General features: G+C 40.4%; 1 protein-coding gene across 3 annotated transcripts in view; it reads left to right on the plus strand.

Annotated features, from left to right (window-relative positions):
* Positions 1–22,520, plus strand: part of LOC115573376 (netrin-G1-like) — a 72,327-nt gene that overhangs the window by 32,372 nt on the left and 17,435 nt on the right. For all 3 annotated transcript variants that reach the window (XM_030404138.1, XM_030404136.1, XM_030404139.1), the window contains exon 3: positions 1,899–2,542. In XM_030404138.1, the coding sequence (XP_030259998.1) occupies positions 1,899–2,542 (644 nt within the window). The remainder of the gene's footprint in view (positions 1–1,898; positions 2,543–22,520) is intronic.

The raw sequence follows: 22,520 nt of genomic DNA on the forward strand, positions 1-22,520 counted from the left end.
CTGCCAGTGATCTTCACTCCACAAAGTGCCGGTCTGTGTCGAACGCACTGCAATGCCAGAGAGATAAGCGTGTAATGTTGCAGATAGCACCGTTCTCACCTTTAGATAATTTTGCGTGTAGAGTGTCGGATGATTGCTGATTATCGAACCGCTTTACAGTTGATCTGAATCTCATCTGCACTTAACCTCATTGTTCCTGGAGCAGAGGTGAGCGGAATGTCAATTGGAGTGTGTCTTGTGCTCTCACTCTCTCTCTCTCCCTCTCTCTGGCTCAGTTTCACCTCTCTCTCTCTCTCTCTCTCTCTCTCTCTCTCTCTCTCTCTCTCTCTCTCTTATTGCTATTTACACACACACACACACACACACACACACGGACGCAATACCGCATGCGCACACACAAGCACAAACACATTCAGAGCTCTCTATCCCTCTCGCAAACAAACACAAACACATCAAGAAGCGCCTCTTTCTCCTCGCCAACAAGCTCGCGCAAACATCCAGACTCAGGCGGATGTCTATGGTACAGAGCAGACACAGGCCCATGAAAAATGCATGTCCCCTTTGCGTGTTTCATAAGAAACACTCATCGGGATTCCATCCCCATCTCGGCTGAAAAACCACACAGGAATATCAATTACGCTGGCAATTTGGGTGGCAGTGTAGGCAGGAATGCGGCTGAAGGGGAATATGGGATCCAGAGTGTCATCCTAATGAGAGGGTCAGTGTCTCCCCGGAGCTCGGGGGCCAACATTACTTGTGCAGATTATAAAATACACGTTGGCCTGAATGCGATAGAAATGCTCCTGAGTGTACGGCGGCGGAATCACGATAGGATGGGCGAATCAACACGGCGCATGAGAAATAAATAACCTTTCGAGGCAAAGTAGACCAACAGCGGACCTGGGAGATGCTTTAGCGAGGCCGCTCTATGACTAACAAGTGTTCTAGGGTTCCACTTCTCCTCTGAATATTTTATTCAGAACTAAATATTAAAACACCGCCTTTTTGACATTTCAATTACACTATTTCCCTTACTAAAAATTACAGACACTGGCTCATCCCTACCTTTTTCACCATTGGTCTGTTTTGTTGTACAAAACTCTTCCCCCACAGAAGTAAACAGGCACATTAAGGTTTTGAAATATTTTCAGCCTTGGCTTTCATTTTTATATTGTTTTAAACCATCAATTCTGATCAAATTTTCATCCGGTAGTTTTGCCGTAGTTACCAACTCCTCAGCCAGCAGGGAGAGCCAATACAATCCAAAAAAGAAGCCAACAGGAAACTTACGCAGACTAACACAAAAAAAAAGCAATTAAATTCTGCCCTAAACCACACATCAGCAAATTGTGAAAAATGCATTTTACAACCTTGCTCTCAGGTATTGTTACCGTAGGTGTTTTTTGCATTTGTTTAACTCTCAATGAGTCTACAAGTTGGGTGTTTCTTAGATGGTCAGGTACCACAAGGATTTTGCTCCTATACGCTACTACAGTGTACAGTCCACTTATTTGAATGTTGATGAGTAAACTTCTTCTGTGCATGACATGAAAAAGGACCGAAAAATAAGAGTTTTTCTTGTTGCTGCCAGTCTTGTGATATTTGAGGAAAAGGACATCGTTGGCTATTGAGAAACATACAACAAATGCATTGCAACGTTATGAAGACATGATTCCTTTTGAATGATGTACTATTGGGTGCACATTTTTCTATTTTGCTCAATTTATCGTAGGGGCAAACGTCCCCAAATTAACTTTGCTAAATCTTTGAAATAAGGCAACTCACTTGCATTTTGCAGATTGTACCTATACAATACCTGCACAATACACATTGTTATACCCTGATTGCCATGTTCACTTACACATGTGTATCTATGTTTTGTTTTGTTTTTTTTATAGGAGAATCCTTATATGTGCAACAACGAATGTGATGCCAACACTGAGGAGCTGGCTCATCCTCCAGAGCTGATGTTTGACTTCGAAGGTCGCAACCCCACAACCTTTTGGCAGTCCACCTCATGGAAGAAATACCCGAAGCCCCTCCAGGTGAACATCACCCTGTCATGGAACAAAACCATCGAGCTGACCGACGACATCATTCTGACCTTTGAGTCAGGCCGACCGGAGCAAATGGTCCTGGAAAAGTCACTCGACTACGGCCGGACCTGGACCCCATACCAGTTCTACGCCACCGACTGCCTGGACGCCTTCACCATGGAACCCAAGACAGTCATGGACCTCACCCAGCGCACACTGCTGGATATCATCTGCACTGAGGACTACTCCCGAGGCTATGTGTGGAAGAACGACAAGACGGTGCGCTTTGAGATAAAGGACCGCTTTGCCCTGTTTGCCGGGCCTCGACTACACAACATGGCCTCGCTGTACGGCCAGCTGGATACCACCAAGAACCTGAGGGACTTCTTCACCATCACCGATCTGAGGATTAAGCTGCTGAAGCCAGCCACTGGAGCCACCATGGTGGATGAGAATAACCTGTCCAGATACTTCTACGCCATCTCTGACATCAAGGTGCAGGGCAGGTAAGACCCTTTCATATTTCTGTTTTTGACTTTCCTTTAGCTATCTTTCAAAGCCCCTTCAGTTGGCAGATTGATCATTTGCTAAGTGAAAAAGTAGCATGTCGTTGGTTTCAAGTGTACACCCTTTTTAACAGAGTGCTCTGGGAAACAGAAGTTATGTTTCTATTTAGTCCCTCCTGCCAGAGAATCTTTAAGGTCTAATCAATCAGTTCAAATCATTCCTCATAATAAATGTACAGAGCTAATTTGTTCGTACATTAAATTGTAAAAGGTTTGCATGCGTGTTTGTTTGGTAGTTTTTCTTCTTAACTGCCTTTGCAAATTACCATCGACTTTCATTCAGTGGAAAAGCAGGAAACCTCATGTGAGAAGTGGCGGAGTTGTCAAGAAATCAAGAAGAAAAGTCTCTCTCTTCTTGACTTCTTGGCCCAGCATATAAATGATGCATCGTCTATGTACAAAAACATTTCAACATCATCTCCTCCACGTTTATAAAAGGAGGCTGTGTGCACCTCGAGTGTACTTGAGACCTCGCTGCAGGTGAAATGATGAGGTGGATATGAAACATTAGATGAAATATCACAGTACAACACTTTTTCTAGTTGTTTCAATTTAAATTATTGTGATATCATGTAGCAGTTTGCGCCGTGTTCTGAAAAATGTCACTCTGAGGAACATTATAAAAATGAAATCTGAAATGTAGGAGTGTAAATGAGATTATGAGTGTGAGTATAAATAGCCTGAGCTGCTCTGAGGATGAAGAACAACTCTGATGCAACACAATCGAATTGTACTTTTTCTTCCGTATCGTTCTTCTTAATGGCAGATCTAATGAGCGGTGGAGAAGGAACAGGTATTGATTTGGAAACAGATGTTTAAGGCTGTTTATACATCCGTTTATCAATAATTGTGAAACAACTTAAAACAGAACCACTGCCTGTGTAAATGTCTTTGTTTCAGCTGTGAATCTAAACAGGGCAGCAGCAAGATTGACTTTTATTCATCTGGCCCCAGGTGTTTTCTGGGATGAGGAACTCTATCAATAATCCTCAAATTCTTGTAGTCCTCAGCATTGGACGAGGCCGTAGCAATATTAATGGAATGGTATCATAATTATCACAGACCATCGGTATTAACCGGGGGCACCCAACCATTTGCAAACAATTTGCAGGTTTTCATTACAAATAAAGACACCAAACACTAATTAGTACCGCTTCAAGTGGAGAGGAAGAACTCATCAGTGAGATCCCCTGCTGAGGTGATAAGATGGAATGAAAACCTCCATACCGTGGCGTCTTCGTGCTACACGGTTTACCACCTCCGCTACAAATCAAACTATGTTTGGCTATGAAAAATACAAGAAAATATTTCCCTTTCTTTCATTCTTTCTTTTTCTTTTTTGGAATATCTTGTGTCAAAGTTTTTTTGAGTTGTTCTGATGATCCAGTTTTGGCACAAAATCATATCACAACTGTTGTCCAAAAGGGACATAACATTTTTTTTTTGCTGATTATGACATTAGAAAGATCCATCAACTGACCAGCTACAATAACTGACACGGAATAGACCTGAATAGAAGCAATGAGACATCAAATCACTGATTATGAATGTTTAGGCTTCCAAAATGCAAAGAAAAGACATTTCAATCTTTAGTCCCATTCTTGCACTTTGTGGCTGCGCAGTGTTTACGAGCCCAAAGTGTCTTGAATAAGTTCACCCTAGCCCAAATTTCCATTCCTAAAATAAGTCAGAATCAGGAAAGAGTAAAAAAAAGGAAAAAAGCTTCAGCCTTAGCAGATACTGAACTCTAGTCTCCTAAATTACTTATTATAACCCTAACTTGACAAGGACAGAGGGCTGAGATTGCCTCCCGTGAGCCGTGGCAAAGAGAAGAGTTTTTAATGCGTGTCTCTCTTAATTTTTTATCGCAGACACACATCAAGATTCCAGACGTCTAATCCCATAATATGATATCACCATTATTGGGTCAGGCAGCACATAAAGTTGAACTCACTTTGGTTAAATGTTTTGCAGTCAGTTCAGTTCAATGTCAACATAAATTGTTTCTTTTGATTACTGTGACATATTGCGATGAATATGACTGACTTTACATTATTACGTAACAACTTTGAAAAAATTTGGCAACAATATCGACATCCGCAGTTCAAGCACGTTTCCCATTGTATCCATTGGGAACTACCTTAAGCATCAATGTCACGGAGGTGCGAGAGAGAAAAAAAAGCAGCTTCTATCATGAATTTAAACACAATCACATGATAAAATGTTTAACAACCATTTTATTTTAGGCCAAATTCACACCTTCACACAATACAGAGGGCATGGAGGACAGGCCAGTAAAGCTATAATGCATGGACAAATTAAAAATGTATGAAGGAAGTTGTCCTTGTCTTTTGAAGAACAACAATGCAGACCCATACTGAAGCAGAATCAAGCCAGATATCTTTGTATGCTACGTCCAAGCACATTACACCATTAGCTACAGAAACAGGCAGGTTTAGTGTTCTCCCTGAAGAGAAAAGGCAAAAGACAAAGGCAATTCTGTGTTTTATTGCTCAATATATTATGATTTAGGGGCTGCTCGTTTCACTAAAGTGTTCTCAATTTCTGTTGAGTTCTTCCGGATGAATAATTAGAGGGGGCTTGAGTTGTATGTTCAGGAGGGAACCCTTTGTGTGGCCAATTTCAGTTGTATAGTCTCGAACAGGGGACAACGTTTGCAATGTGTTCATGTGGTAAATGAATAAACAAATGAATGATAAATTGAGAGCACGTTAATGTAAGTTATATCAAAGCTGCATTTGGTCGTTTTTTGTCCACTTTAGGGCAGCAGAGCAAGCTATAAACACAACATGGACATATTATCAGCCTTCGTCTAATTTTCCATCAAAGATATCTTATTACACTAGATATAAGACAACATTCAAGTTTTCGTTGACATTGAACAAGCGAGAAGAAATATGAATCATTGTTATTTTTACTTATTTTTGGAGTGGCACTTTTTTCAGTTTATAAAGTCTTTGGCAAACTTGTTAGCAAACTGTTGCTTATTTCAACATACACAAGGCGAGATTAGCTTTCACTTAAAGTCGTGTTTCTGGCCATCTGCTAGTGTAGGTCCGGTTTTCGCTCTCTGTTTAGCTCTGGTTTGGTCTCCACCAACCACCTCAGGGCAAAGCTGGACTTTTTAGCAGCTCCACTGTGTTCATCAGACGGTCTCTCACCTTTTCTGCCTATAACTCAATGCTGAACAGTTAGCGTTCAGTGGCTTGTTTATTTGCTGGAAAAAAAGGAGGATGATAGCAAGTGTTTAAGGCTAGAAAACCAAACCAAGAACCCAGAAAAATGCAGAAAAAAAACAATTCCCTTCAAGTTACAGATACTTGTTTGATCTATTGGTAATCTAAACATATTGAAAAGTGCAGCTTTAAAGAGAAACATTTGTCTTTTTACAAATAAATTTTTACCCTTCTGAAATTAGATACTCCAGTTCCACTCATGTCAAACGCTCATTGTTCACCACTTTTAAACAGTACATTTTGTGAAGAGGAATTTCCCTGCGTATGCCATTAACACAGCTTGCAAGGCTCCAGTGTACAATAGTTTCATCAGTGAGTCATCAGAATGCCTCTGCGATTGCCAGGGAATGGAAACATTGTCGTTTCATGACGCATGGAAATGGCCCACGCGACGGTCGTAAAGCCTCTACAGCTGCTCTCCAAATGGGACCTGTGTTGCTTGCTGCAGTTGGTTTATATGAGGATAACTAGGTTGGTAATGACCCATTAGATGGGCCCTGGGTGGATTGAAACAGTTAGTCCCTAATTAGAATTCAGTCGACTTCAATGGCAGATTAGAACCATTAGCACGTTGGCTAATTGGTAGGAGACTAATCTTGTAATTAAGAGCATTTGCAGCTGATTAAATGGTAATCATCGGAGACACATCAGTGGAACGTGAAGGCACTCCGAATTGCCAGACTGTGGTTCCAAATTTAGCTTTGCCCTGCTTAATAATGAGTAGATTTATGGTTTAATCGCCGAGGTTTCCTCTTCGAGCAGGCTACAGATTTTGCTTTAAATTACACACATTTCCAGAGATCTCTAGTAATTTTGCATTACATATGCAAAATTACGCCAGGTTGCCAAATCTGAACAAATCAGTCACTGAACATGAGCAGTTGTGAGGAGCAAATGTAACAACACTTGATCATGCCATTACAATTTTATTTGCAATCGTGGTGGCTGATATTCCCAATTCAGCCCTATGAGAGAGATATACATGTTCTGCATTCAGACACACTCTACCAGTATTCACTCTCGTACTGTAAACATGAATTGATGAGCTCTAAATTGCGAAGCCTGCTATCCAGCACAGAATAGCATCTCCCACAGATATCTTATTTTGCCATTCATTACAAAGAGTGGCAAAAGGTTGAATGGGGGGAAATAAGCTATTTTGCCCAATTTTCCATCCTGCCCCTGGGCATCAAATTCAATTTTCCACCAAAAGTTTGCAGTGAGAAAGAAAAGAAAATAAACATAGGATTTCTGTCCAGAGGTGGATCAGTAACTCACTTGAAAGAGGGTGATGGAGACGGGTGGGGAGAGACTGATTAGCGTTCCCACCAGCCTCAGCAGCCTTCTGGCTACAACCAAATGTGAAAGCCTTATCACAGAATGGCCATCCTGTCTGAGAATTCCCAGAATACTCCACGAACGCTGATAAACCTTCGCTTGTAGCCGCCTGAATATTTGCAGCGTCAGGTAACCTGCGGATATGTCCATGAATGTCAGGGCTCTGAATGGATGGATACCGGAGCGCTTTAGAAACGCCAAATTATATCACCGCAATGATCTGTGAACACTTCGACGCTCATTTTACATTTCAGAAAAATTCTTAGCTCGGTTGAAAAGATAATATAGAATTAGTCACAAAAGAATAAGCGATTTAATTTGAAGAAATGTAGAAAAAGGGGAAAAATCGATCATGAAACACATTAACTTCCTTGAAAATCAAACTATTAGGAACGCAATTTGTTTCAAAAGAGTGAGAAGAACCGTTTTAATATAAGGCTGCCGGTTGGCACTTTTGAACACATCCAGATACAGCAGAGTTAGGGTGTGGAAGTCAGCGGTCGATGGTCTTCCAGCAAAGACTTATGGTCATTTCCCCCAGTGACCTCCTCAGTGGATAGGGGAAAGAGAGATCAGAGTGAGGATAACATTTCTAATGCAAGCCTTCTGTTCACTGTGCCTCTCCATCCCATAGACGAAACAAGATAAATATGCCGATTGACCTCACATGTTACATCCAGCTGGTGTTGCAATTGTGCTATCACTGTGAGAAATCTAACTCAGAACTGTTAAGACTTAAGATGCAGGTCTGCAGTGGAATTCCCATTAACCCCTCACACCAGCACTAAAATAAAGTTAACTCTTACCATACCTACAAAAGCTTTATTGCCATAACTACAATATTAACTTCCTTAGTTTCCATGATTTCACCCATTTTTAGCGCGGTTGCTCCTTATTTTGACCTCAGCCTCCTCGCTAGTGCTATCGTGCCTCCGTTGTTTAAAAGTGAATAAAACAGCACCATCAACTTGTTCAGTTGTTGTTTTGCAGAAGTTGCGTGTGCAAATCTTTAATGAGCGAGGCTTCTTATCAACACACTCACTGGAAGTCATTGTGAGGAGAAATCCCAGACTGAAACGCCCGAGGCAGGTTGAAGCAGAGCAGGCACACTAATAAGAGTAAATGACGTTTGCTTTAGAAATGGATCCTGGGAAGCTTCAGATGCCACACACGACAGCATAAAAGAACCCGGGCAGATTTCTCTTTAATAATCGAAGAATTGTTATAAAGGACAAGTTTAAAAAAAAAAACGTCATTTCAAAGCTCAGGATCGCGTTGCACTGAGACGAATCTTCTCTTACAAAGATCCAGTGTGATAAGAAAGTGATGGGTAAAAGGAGACACGGGGAACAGCTACAGAGAAAGGGGGATTATTTTTTCACCTCCTTCTGAGTGGAGAGTCAGAGTGTGTGGCGGGGCTAGCCGTGCTATTGATTTCTAATGTTATTCCACATCAACGGAAAACAAAAACCTTGAACCGTGCAGGCTGTCCCACCTTTCACGTCTCCCTCTCCATCGTTCCTCACTTATTGATCAGATGTCTGCTCGTTAATTAAGACATGACCGCTACCGGCTGGCTGTGCGGTCAGAGCTGCACATCTACAGGGCTGCAGCGGGGGCCTGGGAATGAGAGGCAACTAATCCATAAGTGCTAATGTGCTATTTCTCGCATCCCTGCATGTCATTCCCTATTTTTCCCCGAACCTTTTTCCTGTTGTTCTTTGTTTTTTTCTTACCTTGCTGTTCCCTTTTCTTTCTCCTTTTAACCTGCTGATGAATTGAAAAATTGGGTCAAGGGAACCAATGCCAACAAGGCCACAGTTTTTATGTCCAGTTATCAGAGTCAGAAACAGATGTGCGATATAAGAAGATGGAGATATTACGACTCTGAATCAAAAGGGGGTTTAAAAGCTTCCTTAAATAAACGGGCCTTACTGATCGTAGAACCAGGACATCGATTCATTCTCAGTTTGAACAATATTCCATTTTTAACAGTGGCAGGTCTCAGAAACTGAAAGCACAGTTTTTTAAAACACAAGGAAGTAAGATTATTTAATGTTAACATGACTGCAGGCTTGTAGAAATTAAAAACAAGAGATGTCTCATTCACTTCGTTCCCCACTGGCTTTCCACGCTGGCAAATGTTATACAAAAGCAAATTTCAAAGACAAAAAAACATATTTAATCCTGAACCTTCCCTCTGAGGTATACACGAGAGTTAGTCAAAGGCAATTTTGGTACAAAAGAATTGTAGTTTATGATATGATATGAGACATTTTACTGTTATTATATGCTCCCCTATGTTCCCCCGGAGCCATAGAGAAACTGTGGATCTCCCTCTCCCGGTGGGAATCCGGAACTCATAAAAGTGGTGTATCACACAATTCAAATGTGTCTCATGCTTAAAAAGAGTCTAAATTTGTGACTTCTTCACAGCGCATTCACATGACGGGCATCACACCCCGCTCAAAGATCTGAACCCCCGAGGATATCTGGAGTGCGTGCTTCTGAAGGATCCTACATAGAAACTAAATTACACCACATCATCTACTTTATCATCTACCTCATTTAAACCACTGATATTTAAACACCCTTCCATCATGAGCTGTCTTTACGCTACTCTTTTCTACTTAAGATTATAGGTCCATAAGGCAGGATGCAGACTGCACCGCGAGGAAATAAATCAATATTCCTCTGGAGTGTTTGAGTGAAGGACATTTAGAAGATTATGAGTTCAGTTGGTGGAAAACATTTTTGTTTCTGATTATTGTATACTGTTAAAGACACATTTCATGGCTGGTGCTCCGGTAAAGATGCGGCCACACGTGAAAAAAATTGAAGTCATTATTCTAGCAGTGTCGTTTAGCACAATGTTACCATATCACTGTCATGCGCAGATTGCAGTCTGTGATCGCTTTGCTCATTTTTCATTTAGTACCCGAATCAGGGTGTCACTTCCCCTGTGAGATTTAAGTGCAGGCCACTTTTGTTCACCCAATGCAATCGTACCCCAACATGGTAATTTCTTTATCCAAATACTACATTATGTGTGTCTGTTTCTGCAGGTTGTTGCTCTCTATAAAGAGTGAGACGTAATTCGACGATGCCTCGACCGCTACAAATACTGCAGAGCATCCAGAGCCCCACAGTGTGTAAACAGCTTTGGAGCTGGGTTTTTAACCCAGAACATGTTTTTCCTCCTCCAGTATTTTCACATGGAAAGATTTTTGAACCCAAATTCACCCTCGTCTTTTAAGCAGTTCCTGTTTCTTTCCCTTTGGGGACGTTTGCTACCTCAGACAGATTCTGTTTCTTTTCATGTCTGGTGAGGAGTGTGTCAGAACTTGCTGTTTATCTGAACCGGCCGTTTATCCAAGTTCAAATTGTTGATCCACTATATGTAGGATATTTCATATTTTGTATATTATATTATGTATCATGACCAGACAGTTAGCACTATACACTAAGTAAGGGGTTTTTAGAGATATTAACCTGAACCTTTAAAGGTGATGAAAGGATGTTGCACCTTGTCCTTTGAGTTTCCCCTGACTGGAACTCACTCAACCTTGTAGAGATCTGAAAATACTGAACGAGCAAGGCAGTAGCTATTAAATTAAATTAAATTTAAAAAAAACTTTATTTGTCCCCGGGGAGCAATTAAAGGAAAATTTAAGGGAAAAGTGGTGCAGTTTATGGGTTTAACACTATATTTGAATGTTAATGCTGCTTTGATTTTTTTTTTTTAAAGCAAAATCTCTCTAAATTTCAATGTATTGATTTGATTATGAAAAATTGTTAAATATTGTGGCCTTGGAAATGGCTTTTAAACCATCAGTAAGTGGGATGAGATGAACAGAATATGTAATTGTACTGTTAAAAAAAATAGAGAGTTTAAATACAAAAAGGACATAAGAATATCACACAGTTTGTGACTAACATCTGCTGATTATGCCAGCTTAATTTCTAATTGGTTTCCAATAAACTGAGGATAGTTGTTGCAGCTTAACTTCCAAATAGATTCTGACCAACTCAATTGTTGTACTCCAACATCAGTATGTTGAAGTACATGTTTTAACTATTTGCTCCAAATTTCAACATATTGAAATAGATTGCACCTATTTACCATGAAATTTATTGACCTGTGAAATTACCAACGAATATTTATGTTGCGTGGCTGCGTGGGACAAATTCTTCATGAATGGTTAAAGCTCTGCCATTAAGAGCAGAGATCCAACAGAATTGTTTACTGAAGAGGGTATCTTGGAATGTTCCTTCTTTAGGAGTTTAAAATGTGTTGAGTTGGGAGGAAATCCATTTTATACATGGCTGAAAGCCAAAGTAAACACTGAGCCGAGCCTTTCGTTCCCAAGACACTGTAATTCCTCCAGTGATGGACTGAAATCTTCCTTGTTGCCCCTTTAAATGGATGCATTGCAGTCTTGCCCTTCACATAACCACACACACATGCACACACAAACCCACTGGCTCTTATCCAGCCTCTCACATACAGCACACACACACGCACACATACGCGCACACACGCACACACACACATACACACTCACGCTTCCAATCCTCCAAGCCCGTGCCCTGTGAACCATGACAGCTGTAGCCAGCTTGATTGACAGAGTTTGAAAGTCAGGTTCAAGTGCAGGTTCACACGACCCCCAGCGATACTTCGCTTCCACCGCAAGGTTCTCGCTGGCTCTGCCAACGCCTGCTCACTTATCTTCCACCAGATGCCTGTCACATGCTGCGATGTTTTCTGCCAGTCATCTCACAGTCTCCGGCGTTTAATTAGTGCTCATTAAGGCCCGAGCTTTCTTTGTAAATAATATATTGGGAGAAAAAGTGCATCAACATAAGCTGCCTCTGGAGAGACGAACAGTAAACTCATCAACATATCCGCTTTGCTGTAGTTACTGTAGGATCATCTTTACCAGCAGTGGAACAGACAAGGTGGTTTTGGCTTCATTAGAACATGGTGTATATGTGTGAGTATAGGTTTATGTGCGTGTCTGTGTGTGTGTGTGTGTGTGTCCTCTCTTAAGTAATGGAGGGGCAAAGCATGTTTTTTTCTCATCACAGTAAAGCATCACTTTATACTTTTCTGAAACAGATCTTTTATTTGTACTTTCATCCTTCATGCCAAAGTAGGTGAGTGCATGCAGAAAGCACTTGCATGCTTCTGTGCTCACTCACACACACACACACACACACACACACACATAGAGTACACAGAGCATGTAGCCGGCCTCTGATTTCCATATTAATATGTCTTCCCCACTGCCGATTTTTTCACGGCTTCCTCCTTGTCTCTGCGGCTTACATCACATGAATGAGACGGCCCTCCACCATGAGGGCTGAGGTGGGATCCGGGGGAGGGTTGGACATTACCATACTGTATTCCTACATCAATGCACAACTTCAATAATAGGCCTTGTCATTGAAACAAATCACAGTCTTTCAGCAGCAGTGGCCCAAGCCACGCAAATTCAAATTTCATTTCGCCTCGGCAGAAAATTGAAGCAGGGGGAATTAACTTGTGATCCATTCCTAATATTTCTCCAACAATTTGGGGAGCCCTGACAGGGCTACTTTATATTTCAGGGGGGGGACGCAAACAATTTGCTTGAGATGTATTACATTACACCCCGAAGAATGACAAAATTGCCCACAGCACAGAGCGACGAAAACAAGCCTAATCGGACTCCTCAATTTCACGGTGACACAGCCCGGTGTAATGAGGTGACTCTGTGACTCCCCTCCTCTCCTCGTGAAAAAAAGATCAGTGCCATTGGAAAACGTAAAAAGAAGCAGGCAATGTAAAGTAACACTGTCAAAGTCATTATGTTACCTTGAGTCGCCTTGTTCCTGCTAAATTGGTTTCGTTGAGGGCGACTTTATGCCTCTTCTTCCCCTGAAACGTTGCGTTGCGGAGTTTGCTGAAGGCAGCCTGGATGAACCTAAAAACTCTGACCAGATGAGGTTGTACAACTGAGGTTGAGTAAACATGAAAGATTTCATTTATTCCAATAGAGTAAACACAGTTGAGCAAACCAATTAACCTTGAACATGTTTTCCAACATGAAACTTTCCAACTGATTTGTGCCATCTTTCAACAACAGGTCAAAAATAACCAAAAAACATGCATATTTCAGTTATTTAATTGTTATATTAAATGTTCTGTAAATGTCGTTCTCCAAATACTAAAGGATGTTTCAGAGTTTTATGCACAGTCAGGGTACTCACACCTTCAAACATCAAATTCAAGGACTTTTCAAGGGACTTTTTCAGGTCAGTTCCCTCACATTCTAGGAGCCAATATGGCATAGCTTGAGACATATGAGAACTACTGGGTTTCACACAAGCACCAGTGCTCAAAAATTAAATAGCAAACTAACTTCTATTACTATTATTTGCACAAAATATATAAATTCAAGCACTTGTGATATTCATGTCTATTTTCATGAACTCTCAAGACCTTGACTTTTTTCCACTGAATTTCACAGAAATTCAAGGATTTAAATGTACTGTCAGAACCCTGCAAAGAAGTCGGATGGGAAAATACTGAAAACAACAAATAAGAGTTCAATTGAATACACAGATTAAACTGAACAATTTAACAGTTACAGCACTGTGACACTCCAGTGCAACATAAAAAAAGCGAATAATCCCAAAAGTGATTTAACTACCGCGGCAAAGAGAGAGGTTTTAAGCTTCCTTTGCCAGCAGAGGTCTGGACAGATCAGCAGATCAGAAATGTGTTTTGGTGCTAAACAAGACAGTGTTTAATACACCAGTGACAGTATTAAAATGAATTCTTTCACGTTCGACATTCGTCAGTGTAAATATCTGAGAACTGGAGTGGGTGATGTGAGGACTAGACGTCCCCAAAAAATTTGACACGGTCTTGAATTACAAGCAGTTGTCCCGAATCACAAATGCTGTCCTAATTGTCCCGAAAATGAGATAAAACCAGAGTTTTGATTAGTTGTAGCCTAATTAATCATTAAATACTGATTGTAGTGAAACACGTGAGAATCCTGCTTAAATTAGTATTATATTAGTATATTAGTATGTGGAGCCCAGTATCCAGGGATCCAGGGTGAACATCCATAATCCTAGTGTTGGCTTCTGACGCCGGTCATTGGTTTTACTTTCAGCACCACTATGACCACGCCCACCCCCAACACCCTTCTCCAAATTACGCCCATTTTCATCTGATCGCCCTTTTAAGACAGTATTACAGATAAATGGCAATTTCCAAATCCTGCTGAGACATACAGTACATTTTTTTATACTTCTTAAGGTGACAGTATGCTGATATAGTATCAAAGTGCACGACTGAGCCAGTAATTACACAAGATGTCCTTCCACTTCAGCCAAGATTAATAGTAATATAAAGAAAAATAGATTAATCTGATTTTGCCAACAGAATGGGGAATCGTCAATTATTGTATGAAATATAATAATGTTTGACAGTCTGTGTCAGTGAAGGTAAGGACAATACCAAACAGGATCCCGGAGCCAGAAAACGCAACAGAAACAGGAGCAAGTTGAAATCCTCCCGTTTTGTTGCACATATCGCAGCCTTCCTTCCTCTCATGTAAAAGACATCAAACAGCCTCTCTTTCCCTGTAAGGCATTGGGCGGGTTACTCTGGTTTGTCCAGGTAACACATTGACATTCATCTAAAACTTTCAGCAAGGCCAAAGTTTCACTCAGCAGCCTTGATCTCTCCATATCTGTCAGAGCTATCACTGGTTCAGGATATGTGAGGTTCTCCAAGTGTCTTGTCGAGGGAAGTTTCAGGAAGCCTCAGTATGTATTTATACAGCATGGAGGCGCATTACAGGGTTCTGACCATGGGCGACTTGAGGTGAGATACGGAGCCGAGGGAGAGTGGTTTGCTCACTCAGTCTTATCGGTCAGAGCGGCGTTCATGGGTTAAATCTCTGAAGGAAAAAGAAAAATGTACGAAAATACTGTACCACTGTTTTATAAAACATAAATATTTGCAGGTGCCACTGTTTTTTTTTTAAGGTAGATACTATGCAATTTATTTCCCATATCTTCATAGCAGTGGAGAATAAAAGAGACACACATTTTTCTCATCAGTGTCGGACCTGGCCCTTTAAGTCACAGGATTTGTAACCTACCACAGGTCCAAACAATCATTTAGGTCAGTCACATCATTGCTTGTGCAACCTTTTTTAGGGGGGAATCTAGGTAACACATACAGTCTGTTTCAACCAGATTTCAAGGACTTTACTTTAACCCAAATGTAGACGCTGAACTGCAGTTTGAACGATGGTTATATATATCCAGGATGTCAAAACAAGTCTTCATCTAAATTTAGCTCACTTTGAACTGAAACATCTACAAATGCTCTTCTTTTTTTCATGCAAATATAGACATGAACACAGTTATTCTGACGTATTGTACCTCAGCTCAGGTGGGAAGGAATAATGAAAGTTACCACGTTCAATCCAACACCTTGTCAGAGGAGGACAAGAACAGGTGTTAGCAACAATAATGAATAACATCGCAGTCGACAAGCTTCCACCCGAATGTAGCGCAAATTTTTACCAAAGTTCCAAGAGAATTCCTTCTTCTGATGTTTGTTTTATTTACAAAAACACAAACAAAATGGGCCGATGGAAAAAACCAGAGTCAGTAAACCAACACAGCTTAATTCAATTCAGCCGTCGTAAAGTTTAATATTTACACGACTCAGATGTGTCAGAACTGTCTCATTTGAGATGAGCCAGGCCTGCGCACAATCGATTGATGCTGCACAGTCCATGCCGCTTAAATTTGTGTCCGACTTGATCAGGGACTCATTCTGACATCATGCGCACATGGTTGATTATGATCACATGACGTCGAGGTGGGTGCAATTTCAAGAGCTGAGTTCAAGACGCAGTGCACGATGGGAAACACCTAGCTATTCAAAGAGTCAATAATCTGTTGTTTCATAGAAACCCTCCATTTTTGTTGAATCGGAGAGGTTTTGATTCAATTTATCTGATTTTAAAGGAATACCTATAAATAAACATAACATAAGGAAAATAAATGTGTGGCTGACGGTGACATTTCACCTGAGAGATTACAAACATTCATGTTAACTACAATATGACCTGCAATATATCTTAGTTGTCGTCTATTCTATATTAACAATGGGCTGATTTAATTGTTGCAACACATTAAACTTCTGCTAAGTAGAATGTGAAGCCTCAACAGCCTTAATTTGACATTTAAATACAGCAGCAAACTAATGACTATGCGACAATTCAAGTAAATTGAGGTTGAACCATGAACAGAAATCACAGATCGCCTGACTCTCTGAAAGCCTCCAACTTAATTGCAGCTTTTTGTCTCTGCCCGCTTCTGTTTTCTGCCGTCTCTCGTCCACTTTGCGCGCACAGTTCATCTCAAATGGGCCTAATGTCTCCTGCGAAGAGGAGCCTGTATCAATGTAAATGGTGTAATTTGCCCCGCCTTAACAGGTACAACAAGAGAGTAGCCTGAGGGAGATGTCAATCATGCACACTCCATACACACCCACACTGCCTTTAGAGGTCTCATTACACAGATAAGTGAAAGCAGCTGTGGGTGGACCTGTAGGGCATCCAAAACAAGATGTGAGGGGAGATGTATGTTGAATTATTTCACCTTTTTTTCCTGGCCCCATGATAACTTGTGCGTTGTTTTATGAATTATAGGCACAGCTTCCGGTTATTTCCCTTCTTTGGTGAGAGTCAGCCAATGCTACAGGTTTCTTCACATTTCTCAGAGATTTGGGGGAAATCCAGATGTCGGAGTTACCTCTCTATTTTTTCATTTCTGCTACCAAGAGATGGGAGGAAAAATCTGAAGATGGTTCAGAGAGCAGTAACAAGCTGTGTAAACCAATAAAGTGGCTTATTTTGTCACTGTAATACTAAACACTTTGCTAGAGTGAAGAGTTTTGAAGAGTCGAACACAAAGAAAGGAAACAGACACAGCTTTTCATTATTGTCCTGTCAGGTATTTAGATCATGGCTACAAAGTAACAGTTACAAAGTTACCTTGAAAGAGTACTGAATCTTTACTCAAGTACAAGCGCAGTTACATTGCTGAAACTTTACTCAGTTACAAGTAAACTACTGGTATTAAAGTTACACGACCAAGAGTAACTTTATAATGCATTAAACCGTTGATGTTTAATGCATTATCGATAGCAGGCATTCACTCAAAGGGGTTTCTGATTCTACAAATATTCGGACCAACTTGCTCCCAACTCCTGTTTTGTTCTGCTCAGCGGTCCCGGTTGCCTCTCCAAACCAGAGCCTGCTGCAGAGTTCTGTGTTTTTGTCTGTATGTCAGAGATTTCATTGACTTGTTTGTGATCGGATAGGCTTAATGCCTAATGCCCTTAATGCCTTAAAACATGCTTTAATGCGTACTTCATTACAAAAAAATTACAGTAATTTGAGTAAATGTAATAAGTTACTTCCAAACCCTGAAAATTCCCCCCAAACCAAAAATGAAAACCTTTTTTTGAATATGGTAACAAGTCCCTGTCCTCAGTGGGCAATGCTGTAACATAGTGAGTTACTTTTTAATGGCAGTACTCTTGTAATATAACAAGTTACTTTTAAATGCAGCACCAGGGAACACTGTCTGAACCAGTTCAGTGAGGTTAACCCCCATAACTCAAGCTCAGTATCACGGGACTAAGACTGAAAAGTTTTAAAAGTTTTAAAAGCTCCACACTTTTTTACACGCTTATTTTTTTTTTTTACCAGTAATGATGTTTCTACTGGATGGCCTTGATGAACAAGAAATCACTTACCACTAGCTTCAATGCTGTGACATTTTTTATCTGCTCTTTCGACAGACTCATTATGGCTTTCAGAACCAAACATTTACATGACTCAATAGCCTGACACTGAGTTCACTGAAATCTGTTGGCAATCTGTCTGAGAGGTAATGCAACATGGCTGTTACATCACATCTTTTATTGTTCAACATTTACCTATGAGATGTATAAATATGTCATTTTTGGTAAATGTGGCCAAGACCAGAAACACATTTACAGTTGTTTATCTCTGGGGTAAAAAAGTTAAACTTAATGAAATCAGTAGCTTTAATGAAAGAAAGTCTATGTAAGGTTCAACCTGATAAAAGACTCCCTGTCATCTCAGGCTCTTCAACTTTGCGGCTCTTTTTAATAAGTTCTGTGTTCCTCTCTTGTCTTGAAGCACAGATGCTAGAAGCTGTCACAAGTAAGAAAAGCTGTGTAAGACATTGTGAGCCTGTCACCGTGCTGCCAAAGAGCCAGGAGAAACCAAGGTTAGGCAGCAGCCAGCAGAGAAGACACAGGGCACTGCTGCCGTCTGCTCCGGAATATCGATATAAACTAGACCCTCGCCCCGCCTTACTTTCACTCTAGAGATTTGTTCTTAGTTACATTTAGCATGCAAATGTATGTAGTCAGAATTAAAACCAGAACCTGTATCACATTAGTCGCCGAGCACAGCAAAAATGTCTTCCTTTTTTTGCAGCATGAGGATTAAAGAAGGTAATTTAAAACTAAGAAGGTCATGACAACATTCATAATGAGAAAGAGGCTCAAGTCTACTCTGAATGCAAAAGTGTTTCAAAGTACACAAAGATACCTTACATACTGTTCTCCGTACAGTAAAGCACAATAGCATTATTTCGATTTTGCACTGCGTATTGTTGTATATTGTATATACCTACGTTTTTACTACAATTTTGTTACATGTTATATTGAGTTGCTGTTTGATTTATGTTAAGTTAGCCTCTATTTTATTTTTATCTTACTCTATTTTATTTTATTTATGTTATCTCTATTTTCTCTATTTTCTTCCTCCCACTTGTATTGTAACTGTTGCACAGCAATTTTTTATACATGCACCTGAACAACAGCACACACACTCTTTATCCGTGACGGTGTTCATTTGATCCTCTCTCAGAGCATTTGTTTAACTCCCAGCTGAAGAAATGCAATTGATGGGAAGGACAGAGAAGCTAAATGATCCCCAGCGTCTCCTATGGGAGGGTCACTTGTTTGGATAATGGATGATACCGATTGCTATTGGGCAGTGCGAGGGATAAAAGGTCATTAAAACTTTCAGAGACATCTCTTTGTAATGGTGCCGGTTCAAAAAGCTGGACATACAAGGGATCTCTTCCCTCTTGTGACCCAAGGTGGGGACAGTAATGCTCTCTGATTTCAATATGACAATGCCGGCGGCAAAAGCATCACATCCCAGAGCCCCCCTGAGTCCACATCCCCGGCTCTATCAGCGGGCTACGCGCACCGGTTGGGCCCGATGATCCAAATTTTGCTGGTTTTTAATTAAATGGAAGGTCAAATCTCATCGCTTTTTACTTCAGGGAGCCTCTGCTGTCTGCATGGCAGAAGAGCTACACCCAGTCATTAATTTTATGGAGCAGGGACTTTAATTGATTAAAAAGTTAAGGACTGTAGGGAATGCATCGTAAGAGGCACCAGCATTTAGTTGCTGTGAATGTGGGCTCTTATTCATTCGCATCTATTATGGCTGCTAATATTGTGAGACAGCACATCACCTGAGGAAAGATGGTGATTTTCTTGTATAGATAGACTCAAAGAGTTGTTTTCTACTTTAATGCTGCTGAGGCAGTGACATCGTCTAACTGTAAATGATGTTGACTCTACTCTGGCTTGAACCCTGAAGGTTTTCCATTAGGAGTTTTTTTGTATTTTATATCACTATATCAACAGTCAAAATCTGGATGTAAAATGTCTAAAACTGCAGTGAGAATGTTGTGCACTGTTTCTATTGTTACCAAAGCTGGTGCTATTTTCGGCACTTTTGTTACAAAGTGAGCGCTCCTCACAGATAGTTCTCAATTACTCACAATGCCCCTTCGAAAATAAGGATTTTCTTACCGACATGATTAACCAATTTTGCCATTAGGAGCATGACTTTTTAAACCGTCCTATTTATAAGCTGTAAGAGACAGTTTATAACACACTGTTACAGAGTTGTAAACAGATAAAGGGCATTTTCTGTAAAGAAATGTAAATATTAGGTGAGTCACGATATCGCAATATTCACGATAACTGTAATATTAAAAAAGTGAATGTTGATATCTTGTAGATAATACACACATGGCAATATTGGGTGAGTAATCATGAAGATGTTCGGCTTTGTGCATCTTTTGTTAATGAGTTCATCCGGTTGCCTTTTCTCTGTTAATTCAGTGCAATTATTCATTTATTATTTGAGTGAATCTCTCTCCAGCTCCTTAATCTTGTATTTTGAGGGTAATTTGGCCGCAAAAAAAAACAAAAAACAAAGACACAGGTAACAAGATTAAAGATGGATGTGATTGTTACCTTTTTTTATTTCAAATTTCTACAGATATTGCAATTTGTTATGGTGAATTTGTTTGACCGTGATGATCATGCAGTGAAAATCTGACATTCTGACAGCCCCGGTATATATGTATTAACTTTTACGTTACACATCCATAACTGATGTATAAACTGTAAATACATTTAAAACACATGGTTATATAGTTGGAATCATATATAATGATGACATCAGTGGTTTTAAATACAATTTCAAACCATTCAATGTGCATGTTACAGAATGTTTAAAATTGTTAAATGCCAACATACAGTATAAGGCAAATTAATATTTATAATTTGAAACCCTAATGTTAACATACAAACGATTTTTATATAAATGCAATTGTGGATACTCACTTTTCACACTATAAAATTACAGCAAACCATTATGAGGATATCTTTCACTTCAAGCAACATTATGTAGAAATTGGCATTTTGTGCAATTTGGCGCCCTCCACAGTTTCTGAGTGCACCACCACTTTTTTGAATACAAATCCCAGGTTTGTCAGTTTGTCCGATGTAATGTAGGCGCTAACTACAAACAAGACTTGGGGGCGGCAGAGTGGCTGAGACAGAGACACCATTCACCCTGTTACAAAACACTGTGCCATCAAAATGATTCTGAGGCTGTTAGTGTAAGGTTAAAAAGTTACATAATGCTGCTTTAAATTCATTTAAATATTCATATTTGCAAGCAGCTAAAGCCCTAATCAAACACCTTTCATTTTAAAAATAGTTCAAAAAAGCACTATGCAGAAAATCGCATAAGTAACTGTCTTTCTGGTGCTTATAGATATGATGCTTAGATAAGTGTTACCCAAATGCAGATGTTGCCAGACATCCACGTGACTTTGGACCTTATTCAGTGGCTTTACTGCTCCTTGTCCCCCACACACAACAGTCTATAGTTTCCCTTGTTTCCCGCAGTTATCTATCATTAATACGAGATGTCACACTGAGGCCAGGAAGTCAATTAGAATGGATGTATTTCTGACTGCCGCTGTCATTTCTTGGTCTCATGTTCGCTGCAATTGTAGGACAAAAGATACCCGGCTCCTCGGTCTCAAATTGGAGGAATCTTCCCTCGGAAGCACTTTGTAAAAACAAACATAGTCATGATGTGAAACCATGAGCCTTTCCGAACCCCTGGAGACGGGTAGTGTGTCAGATCCACTCGATGTTTATGGACACGACTGTTTCTGTATCAACCTCCAACCTCCCAAGGAGCTGAGGTCACTGGATGTAACATTTTACCCTCTTAGGAATAAAATCAAATACGAAGACTTATATTTCGAATACATGCGGTATATGAAACCGTAATATGTGAATGTGATGAAAAAACGGAACATGTTCTGCCTCCAACAGAGCTGTTCACTGGGAGTAAACACAACTTTCCCTGAAATAAAACTGGTTATATTCTGAGAGATTGCAATTTACTCTCCGCTCGTTCCCGTTGTTCACTCCAACTTATTCTTTTTCCGCTAACTTAGAAATACAAGCGCACTCGTTCCATGTGGTCAGAACAAGGGTGGGTCTGGTCTAGTGTTGAAAGCAGTCGGGCCTCCTCTCCTCTCCTGTCAGGAGCATCTGTCAGCCCCGCCACAGTTCTGTCTAATAAACCAGCTCCGTCGACTGGTAGGGCTTCTTGCCTGAAGGCTCCCTTGCCAAACATCCCAGTAACTTTGAAGACAAAGAAAAAAGAGAATTCTCAGGCTATGCTGCTTCTCTTTATGCTATCATCTCTCTATCAGATCCCTGTTTTGTGCTCAATTAGTACATTTTACAGAGTGCCTTTCATTTAGCTCTCAGAGTGGCAAAAGTGACCTCATTCGCAACGCTGTTCTCTCCTCAGGGGCGGCAACAAATGAGGCCTTGTTTTTTTGAAGGAGAGGATAATGAAGCTTTGTGG

Source organism: Sparus aurata, chromosome 21, assembly GCF_900880675.1.
Source record: "Sparus aurata chromosome 21, fSpaAur1.1, whole genome shotgun sequence".
In the NCBI taxonomy this organism is placed as follows: Eukaryota; Metazoa; Chordata; class Actinopteri; order Spariformes; family Sparidae; genus Sparus; species Sparus aurata.